Source organism: Battus philenor, unplaced genomic scaffold (genome assembly GCF_028537555.1).
Source record: "Battus philenor isolate CCGP_79_NKW_IND1 unplaced genomic scaffold, ilBatPhil1.0.hap1 SCAF_8, whole genome shotgun sequence".
NCBI classification, from domain to species: Eukaryota; Metazoa; Arthropoda; class Insecta; order Lepidoptera; family Papilionidae; genus Battus; species Battus philenor.
This window is the reverse complement of record NW_027181748.1, coordinates 12,925,702-12,943,931: the sequence shown is the minus strand read 5'-3', so window position 1 is coordinate 12,943,931 and position 18,230 is coordinate 12,925,702. Positions and strand designations below refer to the sequence as shown.

General features: G+C 37.8%; 1 protein-coding gene across 3 annotated transcripts in view; it reads left to right on the top strand.

Moving 5' to 3' along the window:
* Positions 1-18,230, top strand: part of slo (calcium-activated potassium channel slo) — a 90,732-nt gene that overhangs the window by 52,198 nt on the left and 20,304 nt on the right. For all 3 annotated transcript variants that reach the window (XM_068774922.1, XM_068774921.1, XM_068774923.1), the window contains exons 2-12: positions 3,717-3,778; positions 5,538-5,634; positions 7,107-7,218; positions 8,045-8,196; positions 8,817-8,984; positions 9,905-9,996; positions 13,628-13,738; positions 14,615-14,720; positions 15,606-15,758; positions 16,391-16,546; positions 16,882-16,994. In XM_068774922.1, coding sequence (XP_068631023.1) covers positions 3,717-3,778; positions 5,538-5,634; positions 7,107-7,218; positions 8,045-8,196; positions 8,817-8,984; positions 9,905-9,996; positions 13,628-13,738; positions 14,615-14,720; positions 15,606-15,758; positions 16,391-16,546; positions 16,882-16,994 — 1,322 coding nt within the window. The remainder of the gene's footprint in view (positions 1-3,716; positions 3,779-5,537; positions 5,635-7,106; positions 7,219-8,044; positions 8,197-8,816; positions 8,985-9,904; positions 9,997-13,627; positions 13,739-14,614; positions 14,721-15,605; positions 15,759-16,390; positions 16,547-16,881; positions 16,995-18,230) is intronic.

The window sequence follows — 18,230 nt, the reverse complement described above, 5'->3', positions numbered from 1 at the left end:
CAGTAAAATTATTAAAAATTTTACACATTATTTCTGCCTTGTTAAAATTAATCACTCTTAAATGTTTTATATCAATTTTTTTACGGGAATGCGGCAAGCCAACAACAACTTCTAACAGTAAAAAGTTTGGAAGGATAGATAGTAAACAGTAATTTTTAAAACGCTTTTCTTATTGCCATTCGTTATTTATTATTACTGAACCTATTGACTTTCAGTTAAGATGTACGATACATTACGTTGTCTAGTAGAGATCGCCTCGAGCGATAAGACCGCCTCTCCATATGAAATGTTTTTGTTTTTTACTCTATATTGTGTATGGTTTACAAAAAAGTGTTAATATATAAATAAAAATTAATTGATAGAAAAGTAAAGCTATATTAACTTTTTAAAAGCTTTTACAATTATTACGATCACCTTGCTTTGTTTGTTTTCAGAAAAATATGGAACTATAGAGAATAGTTCATTATTACTAATCAGGGTTCTATAAGGAGGCACGCAGTGCGCAATTCAAGTAAATCTCTAAAATATTGAAAGATTTTTAAAACCCGATACAATGATTTAATTATGTCAATTCTGGTAACCTATACTAAAATTATTATTTTTTTTTTAATATTTAAAGACGTTATGTTTTTAGTAAAAATATAATATACTATTTTTCCTGAAATCACAAAGCGTAACGTGGGACATCCAGAAAGTCGATAGACGGTCTTGTTAAAGTCGAAGGAAGAAGCTGGATGCAGACCCCAGCCATCAAGTTCTTTTACAGATCTTCGGGTTAGGCTTATGTTCAGCTGTGGACGTCATTTGGCTGAAATATTTGATTATGTTAATGATTGCTGAGTGTTGTAACACAGACACACACACCCACACACACACACACAGTGGCGTACCTAGGTAGGGGCGGTGGGTGCGGTCCGCACCGGGTGGCACTTACCTTGGGGCGGCATTTTTTATATTTACTTATAATTGTAAAAAGCAACTTATCATATTTTTTTTTCTTGAGTAATAAATAATTATTATGATTATTAGAAGAAGAAAATAGTAAAACGAGATCAGATGCTGGAATATTACTCAATTCTATGCAATCTTTTTCTTTTCTACGTTACCTTCATTTATGGGAACCCGTCCTTTTGGAAATTAAGGACGCTCAAAAATACCTGCAAGTAAAAGGGTTAAATGTCCACCAATGCAAAATAAAACTAAATTTTTTGCAAACACATTTCATGAAACAAAGAGATACGCTAGTAAAAATCGCTGTTATAACAGCGTATTATAATTTAACGTAACATATTTGTGAAGAGTTGGAGATATCGACTGAGCGTCGAGTTAAAAGGAGAAAAAATATGAGTGGGAAAAATTCGACGTGGAGATGTGGGGCTATCCTTAGAAGAAGAAGTACGAAGAGAAATGTTTTCATCTATGGACAGAATTATAGAAAGAACGCTTCGATCAGTTGCACGGCCTTGTAAGAAAATATTCGTGTATAATACCGTGTAACCTACTAAATGAAGAATTTGAATGTCAAATAAATGACTTGATTGACATTGATAAAGAACAGTTCCATATTGAAAGAAAAAGGATCCAGGTTTTTATGGCTGTACCTACACTAAAAAAAGAGGCAAAACATTAGAAAAACGGGGAGAAGGGCCCTCGTGATCGGCTAAAATTTATTTAGCAGTATAGGTTGGAAAATTCTGTTCCCAACATTGTAATTTTGTTAAGAATTTTTTTAACAATTTCAATCAATGCCGCTAGTTGCGAAAGAGGCTTCTCAAAATTGAAGTTGATAAAAAATTATCTTCGTTCTTCAATGAGTCAATTAAGACTACAAAATCTTGCAATATTGTCAATAGTACAAGAAATTACATATAATATAAATATATTTACGAGTGCATATAAATATGTGTAAAAAAATTTACTCTGTGTATTAATTAATATTGATTAAATAACTTAATAATTTATTTATGTGTTAATTATTTATTAATTTATAAAAACCACTATTTGATTGACTTATAATAGAAAGGGCGGCAAACTGGAGATCGCCCCGGGCGGCAAAAGTTCTAGGTACGCCACTGCACACACACATATATATATATATATATTTAGCTTGGAAAAATATAATAATTTGATTCAATTATTATTACTTAATTATGTTAGTCGAGACACGAATGCTCGGAAGCTGCGGAACCGACTTCATCTTCACAATTCCTCCTTTTAATGCGCCTTTGAGTCGTCTCTTAGAAACTTTATCAAAGCTTAAGCAAGTTGGCGGCTTCGAGAGATCGTACTCGACATAAATCCCAAAGAGTATACTTGCCAAAAGCAAGCATCGTTTTAATAACTAATTTGCTTTACAAATACGCAATTAACCATTTAAATAGGTTTTCTTAATAAAAACAGTAATGGCGCATGTATGAGACGATTAAACTGACTGCGGATATCCATCGTTTTATTACGAACCATTCTTGCATACAAATGATGAGTTTAATGGAATCTTTCGACGTATTTCCGTTCTAACATGACGTGGTCATCTTCAAGGAAAGAGTAAATACAATACCAGACTGACGTCAGAGGAAACTGTAGATAAATGAATGAAAAAACTAGAAAAATAAACATAGACATAGCGAGCAGTTGTCAGTAAATTATTATTAATTTTATTTATAATATACGTGAATTGCATTATGATATACACATTGAATTAACAAAAAAAATTAAATTTACTTTTAAATTTTTAAGTGATTGATTTATCTATTTATTGAACTTGTAGGAGGATAGTTTGATATAACGATGGTGTAGAAAAAAGAACAGTACCTCGCCGCGTATCGCCATTCCGGCTCGAGTATCGCTAATGTCATCTTTTTAAACTAGCTGATTCATATTTTGTTTTATTTATACAATTATACTGTGAGAGACTACAAACTGGCGCCCAACGTGGGACCAAATGGAACTCAAATATCTCTAGGCTGTATAAAATTAGTAACTGTTTTGTAGCCAACTGTGTACAGTAATACAATACATTCCCGTTATATACGTACAATTTTGTAATGAATTTAAGAAGCTATGAAATAAACGTTTAGAAATTAATTGCTCTAACTTTAAGGATAACAGTAAAAGTAAATCCAAAAAATCTGTCTGAATTTGTTGTGGGCTCTTGTCAGATCAGGTCGCGTTGGCAGCCTTATAACTTTAAGTTTAAGGATTCCTTATAGGGGAGTTCAATCTGATTTTCGTTTCTATTAAATTGGGCTCTTTTTTCTTATAACTTAGACAAGTGGTCTCTTTTAATAATACTATGTTAATACCAATAAGAATGTATTAATAATATAATGTAAGCATTACAATTAAACCCTCCTTAAAACAATATTTCATTGTACTTAAATTATATATGCTACATGCATATGTATGTATGTTTATATACATTTGTATATATGTATGTTTAATATACGTTAACTACCCGTTATTTATACTTCTACTGTTTCCATACTATGATAGTTTGGAAGAAATTGCCTCGTGTGATAACACCGACCATTTTACTTTTTCCTTTACTATTATGCAACTATGTCTATATTTTCTATTGTGTACAATAAAGAATATTAAAATAAAACGTTATAATAGATTTAATAAATAATAAATTTCATTTTGATGACCTCGTTGCCTCTCTTTTTCCTTATACTGCCGGTTTTACATTTACTGATTATTTTTATTTCTACTTTTAGGTAGTGTTGGTGTTCATTCTGAGTATAGCATCGCTGATCATCTACTTCATAGACGCATCCAGGTAATTACGTTTCCTTTATTTAATCCTAGATGCGCACTGTCATCCAAACATAAGCGGAGATTGCATGACAATTGAATTTTCAAATACAATTGTCTATCTTATACTCGTTAGTTGCTAGTATTAAAATATATATGTTAAGGATGCATTAAATATGAATTATTTCTTAAATATAATGTGCTTTCACTTAAAAATATTGATTTAAACTTAGAATATATTCCAGAGTATATTTAAATAATTGATGAAATTACTTGATCGAAAATAAGAAAAAATACAGCATGTATTTTTAGCCATTATTATGTCAATTTGACAACTATGTTAGTTTTTTTTACATAGCGTTTTAGCCAATATTATCTTAATGGATATAATCTAAAAGGTTCAAGGTTAATATTACTCGTTCAGTTTAAATTGTTCGTACACTCCTAACATAAAGTTTAGGGATGTCATTATAAAGCAGTATATAAATTTTAGTTTCTACCAAATCGGATTCATATTTCATTCGTCTCTATAAATTATTCTATTTTAATAATGGGGTCAATAAACAAACAAAAAGTAAAATATTAAACATTATTTATTTGGTTTAACAGCAAAAGTGTCTTTGACGTTATTTATTTTTAAAAAATATTGCATTTTTTACCTGTGGATATGTGTCAAACATAAGCTTCGAGATCATATTTATAAAAAAAGTATTAAAGGTAAATGCACTCACACCATTAACCCAAATAAATAGAATAAACGTACACAAGTTGATTGCCAAAAACTAATACGTTCATGTTTTTTGGCGTTCGAACTCGAGGCCTTTGACTTTGTCCAGTGCTACATATTGCCAGTACTACAATATATAGTAAATAGTAGTAACTGTGTCGTAGACATGAGTACAGATAGCAAAATAATATTCCTGTGATATTAGTTTTTTTTTGTAGCTGGCCATTTTTTAAAAATTCAACATCGTTATAATATTCATATACAATATATAATTATGTCATTGCCGTGTGCTACATTTATATGAAATTATATAATCTGTTAATATACAAAAATTTATAATTTTTTAATTGATAACACTTGAGCAATAACTGTATAACAAAATTAAAAAAGATAACTTTAATTCATTTATAAACAATAGAACATATGGACGTTGACAAATTGAAACTGGCAAGTGAAAGCACCATATATTATTTACAAAAAAAAAAAAAACAATAAATCCGCCATTATGCAGACAGTGTGTATTTAGGCATGTATAATTTCATCTTAAGCACTGTTATTAATGTCAACCATCTTATGATAATGCTGAAAAAAGGAATACGTGAGTTGATAGTTAATATAAATGTGACCCGACACATTTGCTGGAGATAGTCATTATGTGTTAGCTTGTGTTTTCTTTATCAGCTGAAATGTTATTTAGTCGTTGGCTTCGTGATATGTTCGTCGTGCGATGCCGTTACATTGGAACTAGAGAACATACGATGTCGGATTTGAATTATTTTTATTTTTATATATTATTTTACTGCAAATAAAATCCCCGCTTGCATCTCTTGGTGTATATATATGCTTTTGTGACCATAGCTGTTGACACATGGCTTTTTTTATTCTTTTTTTAAATGATAAAGCGAGTTTATACTCAAACAGTTACGTAAGATAAGTGACATTTCGAACGTTGAAGTAGTTCCACGGTAGCGGCGAAGCATTCGTATGTCCCGTTATGTTGTAACGCGTTGTCACCCCCTCGTTTCGAAGATGTGATGCCGGTCGTTTCTATTTCCAGTGAGGAAGTGGAACGGTGCCAGAAATGGAGTGACAATATTACTCAGCAGATCGACCTTGCCTTTAACATATTTTTTATGGTCTACTTTTTTATACGGGTAAGTGATTACAGTATAAATTCGATCTGACTTATTTATAGAGACCTAAGTATAGTTTATGTGCCTCTGAATTTTATTATCATTATAATTTTAATAATGACAAACGAAGCATTGGCCTAACGTAAGAACAATGGCCTGCCAAATATATCCGTCATTGCGCCCATCACCTGAAGGTCACACTAGCCTATAATTTATTAGCCGAACAGAGTATAGCGCTGTTCCAACCGCGTTTCTGTAAGCGTTTTATAAGTGAAGAAGACAGAAGATTACAACGCGCGTCAAGAAATATAAAGATAAACAAGTTTTCATGCATTTCAATTATTTTTTTATTATTTTTATTTTTTAATTATTTATTATTTTTTTACATTTCATAGTTGTTACATTTTAATTATTTTTTAATTCGAATTTAATTTAATTAAAATATTTCTTAATTATCTAATTCTGTGTCTGTTTGCAGAAATCATTCAATTTTTTCTTCAAAATTTATTTATTGCATACATTTTATCTCTACTACCTCCACAACAAGATTGATACAATTTTTTATACTCGTCACTCTTGATTTTAGAAAACACATTATTTTTATTTTTTTGCAATGTGTACTTTTTTATATTGTGATTAGTGAACTATATTTCCCACACACTTTTCCTAAAATTTTTAAACTGTTGAGCTGAATACACACGGGTGTTTAATTGTTACCGACGAAACAACATCTGGGTAATTCTTTATTCTTGACAAATTTTGTCTACTTGTAAACTAATCCTTTACTTGAAATGACTAGTCAACAACTTGTGCACATTCTGGTATTACTCCAGTTGCAAAAATATGAACATAAATGTAATTTTCCTGATTGTAGTTTGAAAATGAATTTAGCGAAAATGCGAATACAATTATGAAACAAAAAAATTCGCAACAAATATTAAAACTGCGCATTTAACTATATGTGCTAAGTTCATATCTACGCGTGTTTGACAGTTCGCTTTGAACTTCGCGCATTTGACAGTTCACACGCTGTAATTATCGTTGTTTATTAACACATGCATCGGCCAGTATTTGTTGATCACGAAATTATTTTATTTGTTTTACATTTACTCAATAATTAAAGTGATCACTCTAAACAACGTTACGTTAATTTCTTTTTACTATTGAGCTTTAACAGGCTACTTACTTCTGGCAGTACTAAGTCTAATTATAGTAATGTTTATGTTTTACTTTTCAATGAGAGAATTGTTACGTTGATACCCAGAAACATAACTTCTTGCAAGGAGGTACACTAAAAATAATTGGTATTACTTCTACAATGCATTATGGGAAAAACATGAAAAATCTAATAATATCAAATAAACATGAGTATCTAAAAAAATTGATTTTTTTTTTCATTTAACTGTATGTAATGGCATGTAAATACAGATTATATAATTTAAATGATTTTTATCAATGAACTAATGTATAAATATAAATTCTATCTGTTTCAGTTTATAGCAGCTAGTGACAAACTATGGTTCATGCTCGAGATGTATTCATTTGTAGATTATTTCACAATACCCCCCTCATTTGTATCGATATACCTGGATAGAACGTGGATAGGTAAGTTGTCAAGCTTTATGTACATAAGAAAATTATATATACGGAACTGAAACGTGGTCTCTCACTCTGTACTGGTTCACAGTCACTAATCGAGCTATTAAGAGAGCTTCACTCTTTATTACTCTACGAGGTCGAATCCGGCATGAGGAAATTCTTTGACAAATCGGAATAGCATTGGGCAGGCTATATTGTGCCCAAAACAAATGGCTGCTGAGGCTTTAAGGTTCAGGAGTAGAGACCACGGTAAACGCAGCGTGAGGTGTCTACCCACAAGTTGAACAGACGACCTTGTTGGGCGTCAGATGATGTTGAATACTGGCCACTTTTAATGGGCCTTCTTCTTCTTTGGATAGGCCTCCTCTAAAGATCATCACGATGACAGATCCTGCACTGCCAGCATCCAGCGACTTCCTGCAAGCTTGACTATGTCGTCAGTCCACTTTGTAATTGTCAACAGGTCTTAGATCTCTATGAGGGCGACCTATGTCCAGACGCTAATTGCTAACTACTAACGCTACGGTTAGAAAGGATGATGATATAATGTTTTATTACATTAGATCACAATGTACGCAGTCATTTGTGTCTACTTGATGTAAACACTAGATGGGATGTTTACTTTCATAATCAAGTCTAGTAGACCCAGAGATCTTAGTGTCTCAATGTAAATCAATCTAACTAAGCTGGACTAAGTATAAGAATAATCATAAAGTTAAGTTGAGTGTTCCATTGTTGTGTCTTTTAAATCTAAAATTATTGATACGAAGTAATTGCACATTCAAACATTGAACTATACAGTTATATTAATGACAAATTCGTTTGCTTCCAGGGCTGAGGTTCCTCCGAGCTCTGCGCTTAATGACCGTGCCTGATATTTTGCAGTACCTCAATATATTAAAGACATCGAGCTCAATCCGGCTGGCCCAATTAGTTTCTATATTTATATCGGTGTGGTTAACCGCTGCTGGTATTATACATTTGGTGAGTTAGATATATCTGTCATACTCTTTCACTTTTCAAGCACGGGATATGAGATTTAAGATTAATTATACTCTAGGGGATTCCCCAAAACACAAGTCGAACTAGAGTTTCCTCTACCTGATAAAGAGTTTTTGTTTTTCCATTGTCACAAATGCTGGCAAATTTATTTCCTTCTCTTCTTTTACTAAGGATCATGATCCTCTTTGAAAAGCTTGTCTAGCAATACGTTACGTAATCTATTCTTTTTTATTATTTATTACTTACAGAAAAAGTCTGTACCTAAATTAGACGCATTCTCAATAAATTTACTGATAGCATGCAGTAAGATCATATTACACCTATAGTTTATAAATTAAATTTTTTTCCTGGAATCTAATCATTAATGAAACTGTTTAATTTAACCACAAAGAGACTTAAATTGTCAAAATCAATTATATTTTGAAACACAATCGAGATAAATTTATAAACTTTTCACATGTTTCTAAGGTTTTCTTTTTGCTTTAAGTATAAAAATTACGTTCGTAAGTGTACTTAAAAGATCGATCGAATTATGTCTTTGTGTAGAAGTATAAATTTGATTTAAGTATTTCGCATATGTAACCTCTGTTTATTTATTCCAGCTGGAAAACTCCGGTGATCCGTTAGAGTTTGACAACGCGCAGTCGCTCTCGTATTGGACTTGCGTTTACTTTTTGATAGTAACCATGTCCACTGTAGGTTACGGTGACGTGTTCTGTCACACGGTTCTCGGCAGAACGTTTTTGGTTTTTTTTCTCCTCGTCGGCTTGGTAAGTTTCACATTTTTGTTTTTCTTTTCAATTAAATTAATTTAATATAAAATTAAAAAAGTTCATAATAAATATGTGTCTGTGACAAAACTGATTTTGCAAGGAGAGGCAAGTCTTAGTCTACTAAACTAAAGATTTCACAGTCCTCGAGGTGATAAGCTTGAATAGCCGATGCGTCATAATACGCAACGCTTGCAATTCCTTGCATATAAAGCCAAATTGATAACAAAGCAAAAGGAAATTTAACAGGGCTACGAGATGTTTTGTGGCTCCCAATTGGACCTAGGCATTGTAAATTAAGCGCACAGCTCTTTGAATGATTGTACGCAAGAATAGTGCACCTAGACAGCATGCGTGTCACTCGGACCGCCTCGGACGGAGGGCCGGTCCGCTGTGCCGTGTCTCCCGAGCTGCGTTGCCGAAGGAGCGTGTTGAACGCGAAACGTGACTTCGAACGCGACTGCATGGATGTATTTTGTTTTTCTTTTGCTTTGTTACGTGATACTGACCGATGTGCTGCCGAAGGATCTCTGACCGTGCTTCGTATCGGAGACGTGTACCGTGCGTACCGCGTGTACTGCGTGTACCGCGTGTACAGCGTGTGCCGTGGTACGAGGAGCGCGGTACGGAGGCCCGCGAGGAGCCACGCGGCGCCGCGGAGGCCCCGCCGCCGGTCCCGCGCCGCGTCCCTCCCCTCCCACCTCGCGATCTCTGCATGCGCACCTGTGCCTGGCTGTGTTCAGTTGCTCACATCACCGGTAGACACACACCCCTCCTTTTATTTTTTGTTTCGCTCCGCTGCCGGCTACAGTCTTCCGTACGTCACCATAGTCTGTCGAGCCTCCTGTGGACATTGTCGTGCACCTCGCGATGGTGTCCGCGTGCACGTCCGACCCCACCGACACCATGGTCTGTTGCAGGCAATGTTCGCTAGTAGCATTCCCGAAATTATAGAGCTGGTAGGAAGTAGGTCCAAGTACAGTGGCGAGCTGAAGCGCGAACACGGAAAAAGGTATCAGTTTGATATTTAAGTTGAGGGCGGAGCGCAAGCGAGCCAGTCCGCGCTCCCGCAGCGCCGCCTGGCTCGCTCCAGCTCCCGCAGGCGGTGTCAACTCATCACCCATACGAAAGCTTGCTCAGTGCCGTCAGATGTATTGTGTTATCTACTCGCGCGCACCCGTGCGTCCCGAGGGCTGGCGGCGAGCGACGTTCCGCCCCGGCGCCACCGCCCCGCGCCCTGTCGCCCGCAGTGCCGCGGGGGCGGGCGAAGCCCCGCGCTGGCCCACGACGGCGCGCCCGTGCGCGTGTCTACCAGGCGTCTATACCGAATGCCCATCGTCTTAGATTAGGAACCGGTGATACCGATTTCTTTTTAAGTTCCGTTCATCGATAGTCAGCGAATGAGTCCAGGCTTTGCATGCTCCCGTGGTCACGATCCCTCACGCTTGCCGCCACGTAGCCCCGCTGGCGTAGCTCGGCACGGCACCCAAGTCCCGCACCCGTCCACACCACGCCACAGCCACACGCAGACAGACGACACTCAAGCCACACAGCCTTGTGCGAGCGCGGGGGTTCGCGGCGGGCCGGGGGTCGGGGCGGGGCGGGGCGGGGCGCGCGGGGCTGCCGGTGCTCACCGCGCGGTGTTTGCTGTGTATCGTAGGCTGTGTTCGCCAGCTGGATCCCCGAGATCACGGAGCTGGCGGCGCAGCGCAACAAATACGGCGGCCGGTACAACAAGGACGTCCGCCGCAGGTACCCTGCTCTCACGCCCCCGCTCCACACGGCTTCCTGCCTCCCACCTCTCACGGTTTCAATCTCACTTGGTTGAGTGAATGCGGAGTTTGCTAATGAAATTTATTAATCCTTCACTAGAATCGGTCTCTCGGTGCCGTGGCGCATGCGCGGAGAGTTAGCTCCGGCGGCCGTGCGCCTCTCCGCGGGGGGTACGCCCCCGCGAGAGGCGCGCGCCCGCCCCCCGCTGCTACTTGCCTTGTTCCGTAAACTTGCTCGAGATACCGTTGAGCTTTTAATCCATCTAACGAGACTAGATCTGGAGAGAGCCGATGTAAAGTTTGTAATGCTGTCGATGAAGTAGTGTTTGGTTTGTTCGCTTGCACACGATGCCTGCCGCCACGCTGTAGCGCTAGCTCCGGCACCTCGCCACGAGTCCCGAGATCACACACAGCCAGTGCCCGCGCCCCGCGCCCCGCGCCCGTCGCCCCCCGGCCGCGAGCCCCCGCCGCGCGCCCCCCGCGAGACCGGCGCGGCGAGCCGCCGCCCGGCGCCTCGCCGCGCCTCACGGACCCCGGGTCCGCCGGAATGTGAACCTGTTGTTTTGTCTGTCGGCGTCTAGGCGATATTTGCCAGTTGTATCCCAGAGATAATTGACTTAATCGGCACTAGACCCAAGTATGGCGGCACCCTCAAGAATGAGCGGGGACGCAGGTGAGCCGCTGTCTTCTCCGTTCCGTTGAATGTGTTCCGTGTTGTGAAATCTATATCTTCCTTTCCTCTCTTAGCACGCTTCTGTGTTCTCACTTTACCTTTGGCGGGACGCGAGTCCCGCGCGTTGTCTTTGTTTTGAGTCTATTGATTGTAAATTATCTTTGAATTGATTTGAGTTCAGTTGAGTATAGAACAGCAGATAGTGGCTAGTGTTCGCTCGTCATATAGGTATTATTGTGCTCTGTTAGTGTACCGTACCGTACTGTACTTGCGTGTTGATATGGAATGTTGAACGTTGCGCTTAGACGGACAGTTAAATGTTGAGTGGTACCGTAGTGAGTTTGTGTTGGCGTCGTCGCGCCTCACGTCGACAGATGCGGCGCGGGCGCAGACCGGCGCCCGGTCCGGACCAGCGCACCCGGTCCGGACCATCGCGCCAAGTCCGGACCGGGCCGCCGGCCGGTCAGGAGCGCCCGCGTGGCGCTGCCGATGCCCCGACTAGTCAGTGCCCCGAAGCCATCCACTCCGCTCGCCTCCCTCTACTTCCCTGCCTGCACGACTTATGTAACTGTACTGTTCTCTTACTCTTAATGTTGCCCCACTTTGCTGTACTGTTTATGTTAATGTAATTTGAGTCGACCCCCTCGGTAATCTAGTGTAATGTATCTGCGTAAGAGATTCATAGAGCGTGGCAAGGCTGTGTGCATTGAGGACATGTTACCGCAACAATAGAATTAGTTGACGACATGCCATTCGACATCTCGTTATCATCCTAGCGGCGAATTTACACGTTCATACAGATAAAGTTTACGATTTCACTGTTCGATAACATTTTGTGAGTTTACATTTAACTGATAACAGAGTAGATATTTGAGAATAAATAAATTCAGTACCTTTGCCACACCTTAGATGAATTCTAGTTTGCATGTTGTACGTTACTTTTTTGTAGTTAGATGCATAATGCATCCGAGATCTGCTCTAACAATATAATTTTCAACGGCGTTTAATTTGTCTTTTGCCCCTGTAACTTTGTATAATACACGAACCTCCATCAATATTCGAACACAATCAAATGTATGTTTGCAACACATTGCATTCGCCGCCTAACCCTTCTTAATTTGAACTTATAAAGAATTGAGGCTCAACGTAGTAACACACACAAAAATATAAATTAAATTATAAACCGTGAGATCGTTACAATTGTGTACTGAGACGCAAGCTTTTAATATTAATCAAGTTTAAGCGTAAAGTATTAAATTCAAGTACCTTGGAACATTAAGGAACCATATTTCATCTAGTCGTTATTAAAAATTAGATTATTGCATAGTGTTTTCCTTAATGTTAAAAGTAGGTATTGTTTAATTAATTTTTAATGACGTAATGTCACTTATAGAATTTATTATTTCCGCGATAATAGTCGTTTTTATTTTTCATTTCGGTGTGATAGTTGTTAGACTTGTTTGAAATTACGTACGAAAATACAAGTATCACACGAACTCTTTTCGTTGCTGTCATATCTTAATGTAAATGTGTGGTAGACGGTTACACAAAACCTGAGCGCTACTGACTTTGTTCGTTTATTTTTTGTTCGATTACCCTCAGTTTTCGCTTGATTCATTTCATCTAATATATTTTAATTAATCATTGAATTTGGTTTCGTATGAAATAAACGAACAAACTTATTGTTTATAATAGTTAACATTGTTAAACTTTCTGTTGATTTAATTTATTTTTTATCTATTTGCCATGAGTAATAATTGTTCGATGAATCAAACGATGACATAGATTTTGTTAACAATGTTGGCTCCGTCATGCTTACTTCACCTTTCGTTTTGTTTAACCCTGTCGTGACCCTTGCTATTTATTTTTGCTGTCAAAGTTACTTCATTGTGGTCCCAGGTGTTAAATAAAACTTCAAATTTGCTGTAACCCCTTCTAGATATTCTGTACATGTATGAATTGTATCGCTTCTCAAACTATTGCTTATGTAATCTATTTGTAAGCTAAAGTAAATGCTTTATTGTAATTCCAATAAAAACTATTTTTTTAATTGCAGTTCAAAAAAAGAAATAAGTTGCCTAATTGCGATAATTGATGTATCTTGCTTACACAGCTTTTTAATTATTTTAATGCAATTTTATTGAAGTAGAATTCTTTAACTTGATTACAAATACTATAATATGTGAATAAATTTTCAGGCATATAGTTGTATGTGGGCATATAACATACGAATCAGTAAGCCATTTTTTAAAAGACTTCCTACACGAAGACAGAGAGGATGTGGACGTTGAGGTTGTTTTTTTACACAGGTATGTTCTTAAAATAATTATTATCGTACTACCGTGTACTAATATTTGAATATTAATGGTATTATTACCAAATTTAAAAGCCTTTTTTGATGTTATCCTAAATTCACTATAAAATATTTATTATAGAATGCCTTTGGATATCAATCTCGAACACTTAAAAACTGAAATATCAATATATTGAATGGCCAAATTACAATATGCTTAATTTAGAAATTATCATCTCATTCTAATAAATTTAAATACATGAAATGTCATTTTGGATGGCCAAATTACTTTGTGCCTTGTAATAATAAAGGGCGATCATCAAAGTTTTAAACTCGTAATTGTATTTGATTTTGAACGTGAATACAAAGAAGTAATTTAGGATACCATTGTTAATAATGTGGCGGTGACGGTGTGTGACCTGTGATGCAACGACGCTTTCAGAAAAGAGCCCGACCTTGAGCTGGAGGGTCTCCTGAAGCGTCACTACACCACCGTCGAGTTTTTTCAGGGTACTATGATGAATGCCGTGGACCTTGAAAGAGTCAAGGTTAGAGTAAGACCGAATAGCGCAGGCATTAGTAACGCACGGCCCTATTTATCATCGATGCGCGTCATCGGACCAGTACTTTTTTTATTTATACGCATAATGATATCTTCCGTAAAGATGCCGTTTCATAGTCACAGTAGGATTTGATCACGAAACTTTATCTTGGTTCTTTGCAATCATCGCTTTGCGGCGGGACTGCGGCGCTCGGCGCGGGCGCGGGCGCGGCCGTCCCGCCCGGTACCGCCCGGTGCCGCGTACTAGCAGTACTCTAGCGTGCATGGTAACGTCGGCCGGCCAGGCGGCGGACTGCATTGCCCGTAGTGCTAACCGACACTTGATGGCAGGAAACCGCCCGACCTGGAGCTCGAAGGCCTGTTCAAGAGACACTTTACCACTGTGGAATTCTTTCAAGGCACCATTATGAATCCAATCGACCTTCAGAGGGTAAAAGTAAGTAGCACCGCACAGTGGATATGCGATTGATCTTTTGGGCGTGGTGTCAGTTTGAATCTGTGCAGACTATATTTTCCTATAGACGTAGAGCTATGCTCGTTCGTTACCTTCCCGAGAGGGCGTTCTTTTGGAGTGTTCAGTGTACAGTTCCTTCTGTTGCGATGACTTGGAGGCTGTTTGTGAGTGTCTATCGCTGTTGTCTTGCTGTGTGTCCCGGCACGGCACTACCCCGGCTCCGGCGCCCACGCCGCTCTCTCTACCTACCTACTGGGTGTTGTTTGCGATGCTGACCACGTGATCATACTCTAAACAATCGATATTGACTTCACTCAATTCGAATCACATTCGGTTAACACATTGGCATTAATGGTTGCCGACGAAAGGGTTTCCGTTTCAAAATTTGCTTTCACGAGTAGTTCGAATTTGACGATTGTCTTTATTGTCGAGTGTTTATGGTGAGTTGTCGATGTTACGCATGGCTTCTGTTACTAAGTCTCTAACCTATGCATGTTACTTATAGTGTTCACTAGTTTCTTTGAAAATGTACACTACGCAACATCGCTCTAACACGATATTAACTTGTAAATTGTCGTTGGCGTAGTGATCAATTTCAGATGTTTATTCAACGCTTTTGTATTGCATGTTAACCCTGCTATTTTGTATATGTTATAACTATTCTTAGATAGTTACTTTTTGCATATTACTATTCTTTTCACGTATCTAAAAATATATGTAGTATATTTTAATTAGTAATTGGATTGTTTTTGACAATCCTATCAGTGAGTATACTTAATATTACATCAAATTCCTTAAAAAAAAACCTCAAATGAATTATGGCTGTTATAAAAATTAAATATTTTTTTAAATAAAATGTGCGTATAGGTTCATGAAGCAGATGCATGCTTGGTGCTAGCAAACAAATACTGCCAAGATCCGGATGCTGAAGATGCCGCGAATATTATGAGGGTCATCTCAATCAAAAACTATTCTGATGACATCAGAGTAATTATACAACTTATGCAATATCATAACAAGGTAATGTATATGCTCAATTCCTTACATCATCTGTGTTCATACAGGACCCTATTTAAATTTAGATTATCTTATAGACGTCGGAATTAAATTTTAAAATTCATGTCATTTGTGATTCACTGCAAGATCGATTCAGAAATGAGAAGGTCCGCAGAAGAAGGTCACCGATGTAGCTCGGAAAACAATCGATGGCTGTTGAGGCCGGAAAGTTCTTGAGTGACGACCACGAGGCAATAGATGCAGCGGGGGCACTTGGTGGACCGAAGGCTTAATTAATGTCACGGGTAGTCGCTGGATGCGAGCAGCGCCTTTGGGGGTGGACTACGCCTTACAGCAGGATCTATTGGCTGATACGATGATGATGATAGATATCAAACGTTTCACTGATCATCCCAATCCGCTCGCATCTGAATTACTGAACCCCAATGCGGTTAGAGATTAAAGAGAAACCGTGTGCTTTGATGAGAAAGCCAGACATTAGTCTCCTGCTCTTTTAAAACTCCAACATAATACATCTGTAGACTGCAGATGGGAAAAAAAACAAAAGCATTAATTATTTTCAATTTTTGTAGACATACTAGTATTTTGTACACACGTTAAAAATGTTTACACTGATATTATTCATTGCTCGCTAGGCCTACCTTTTAAACATTCCTTCCTGGGACTGGAAGCAAGGAGACGACGTTATTTGCTTAGCAGAACTGAAGTTGGGCTTCATCGCACAAAGTTGTCTAGCGCCTGGTTTTTCAACCATGATGGCCAACCTCTTCGCCATGCGGAGTTTCAAAACGGTCAGATTTTCTTTCAATTAAACTATATCATTATTAAACTTAACCCTTGAATGCACACGATTATTTATTCAAAATTTAGACAATAAATATTTAATTAAATAAATAATGTTTCGCTTTATTTAAAGATGTAATGTTTTGGAACAAATTAAGTGGAACTGCAATTGTCAAGAAGCATTTAAGGGATAACGTTTTTGTAAGTAGTAAATATATATTCGAAGAGTGTTTTTCATTTTTTAAATGAAAACAGTTGAACGGAGATCGGTGGATATTTCCAAAGGTGAAACTGACTCTTCGAATATATTGCACTAAAAATGTTTTCTGCGGAATTTCCACAGTCCCAAGACATGGCTATATGGACCAATGACTACATGCGCGGTACGGGCATGGAGATGTATACGGAGACATTGAGCAGTACCTTTATCGGGATGCCCTTCAAACATGCGGCTGAGTAAGTGGCCAGAGCAGATGCTTCTGAGCGTTGACGCGAGACAGTCACGCATTTAAGTGTTCTCCACATCCCATTGCGCTGGTCGGAGGACGAACGACATCACTAATTAACAACTGCAAAGCTTCTTCTCTTATTTTATTACCTTCTTACTTTTCATTTCGTTTGCAAGCTTCTATCTGTGAACTCCCTGTCGAAATTCCATCGTTTTTACGAACACTGCACTAATTGACACTAACGAAGAAATACGATACAATGAGCTTTATAGAAAACTAATCAATAGAGATATAACTCTAGGTTAATGAGAGCGTTAGTATAACGTTAGGGTTGGTTATGATGTCTAGCGGCTGTGACTAACACGGCACGAGCTTTAGCGTCTCCCATTGGTTGATTGCAGTCCCCCGACACACAAGCTTGGCAGAACGATTACCTGCAGGGTACAGGCTGTGAGATGTACACGGAGACACTGTCGACCTCCTTCACTGGGATGAGCTTCCCGCAAGCGAGCGAGTAAGACTGCCCGGGCCGGGCTCCACACCCTAAGACACCGTAGTCGATGTGTGCCATTTTGTTAACTAGAGAATGAATATGCACTAACTCTTTCCACATTAGAACTCCAACAACGTAGTTAATTACAATCTAAAATTATATATGGATATAAAATTTACATTAAACGTAATGTTAATATTAGTTTGCATGATGTAAGGATATGATTTAGGTAGCTGTGTTAAAATGAAATCATTAAGTAGGATCATTAGTACAAATAGATTCGAATTTAGTTCATACTTGCAAATATTTAGGACCCTTTTTATAAACAATTACATTATGATAATTAATTTCAGTGCAGATGTTGCGGACGTTGTTTTTACTTATTCTAAATCTATTGCAATTAAATGCACAATTTTGTATTCATTATAATTATTGCTTCACTCACTGCACTGTTTATTGCTCATGCACATCGCTTGTTATATTTCATCTCTGTATTACCGTTTTTTATTATTCATTTAACTTTTATCAAACTAATAATAATCAGTAATTCTAACATGTTAATCTAGTGCAACTGCATGATTTAAAATTATTTATGTCTCTAGTAAAGAATAACCTGGTAATATTTGAGTGTCATTAAAAATATGGTATAAATCAACGTCTATGAAAATTATGCTTATAGTTTAACTAGAATATTGCATATAATTATCAGTCCTATAATAACCTATATTTATCAATCTTTTTTATAAGTGA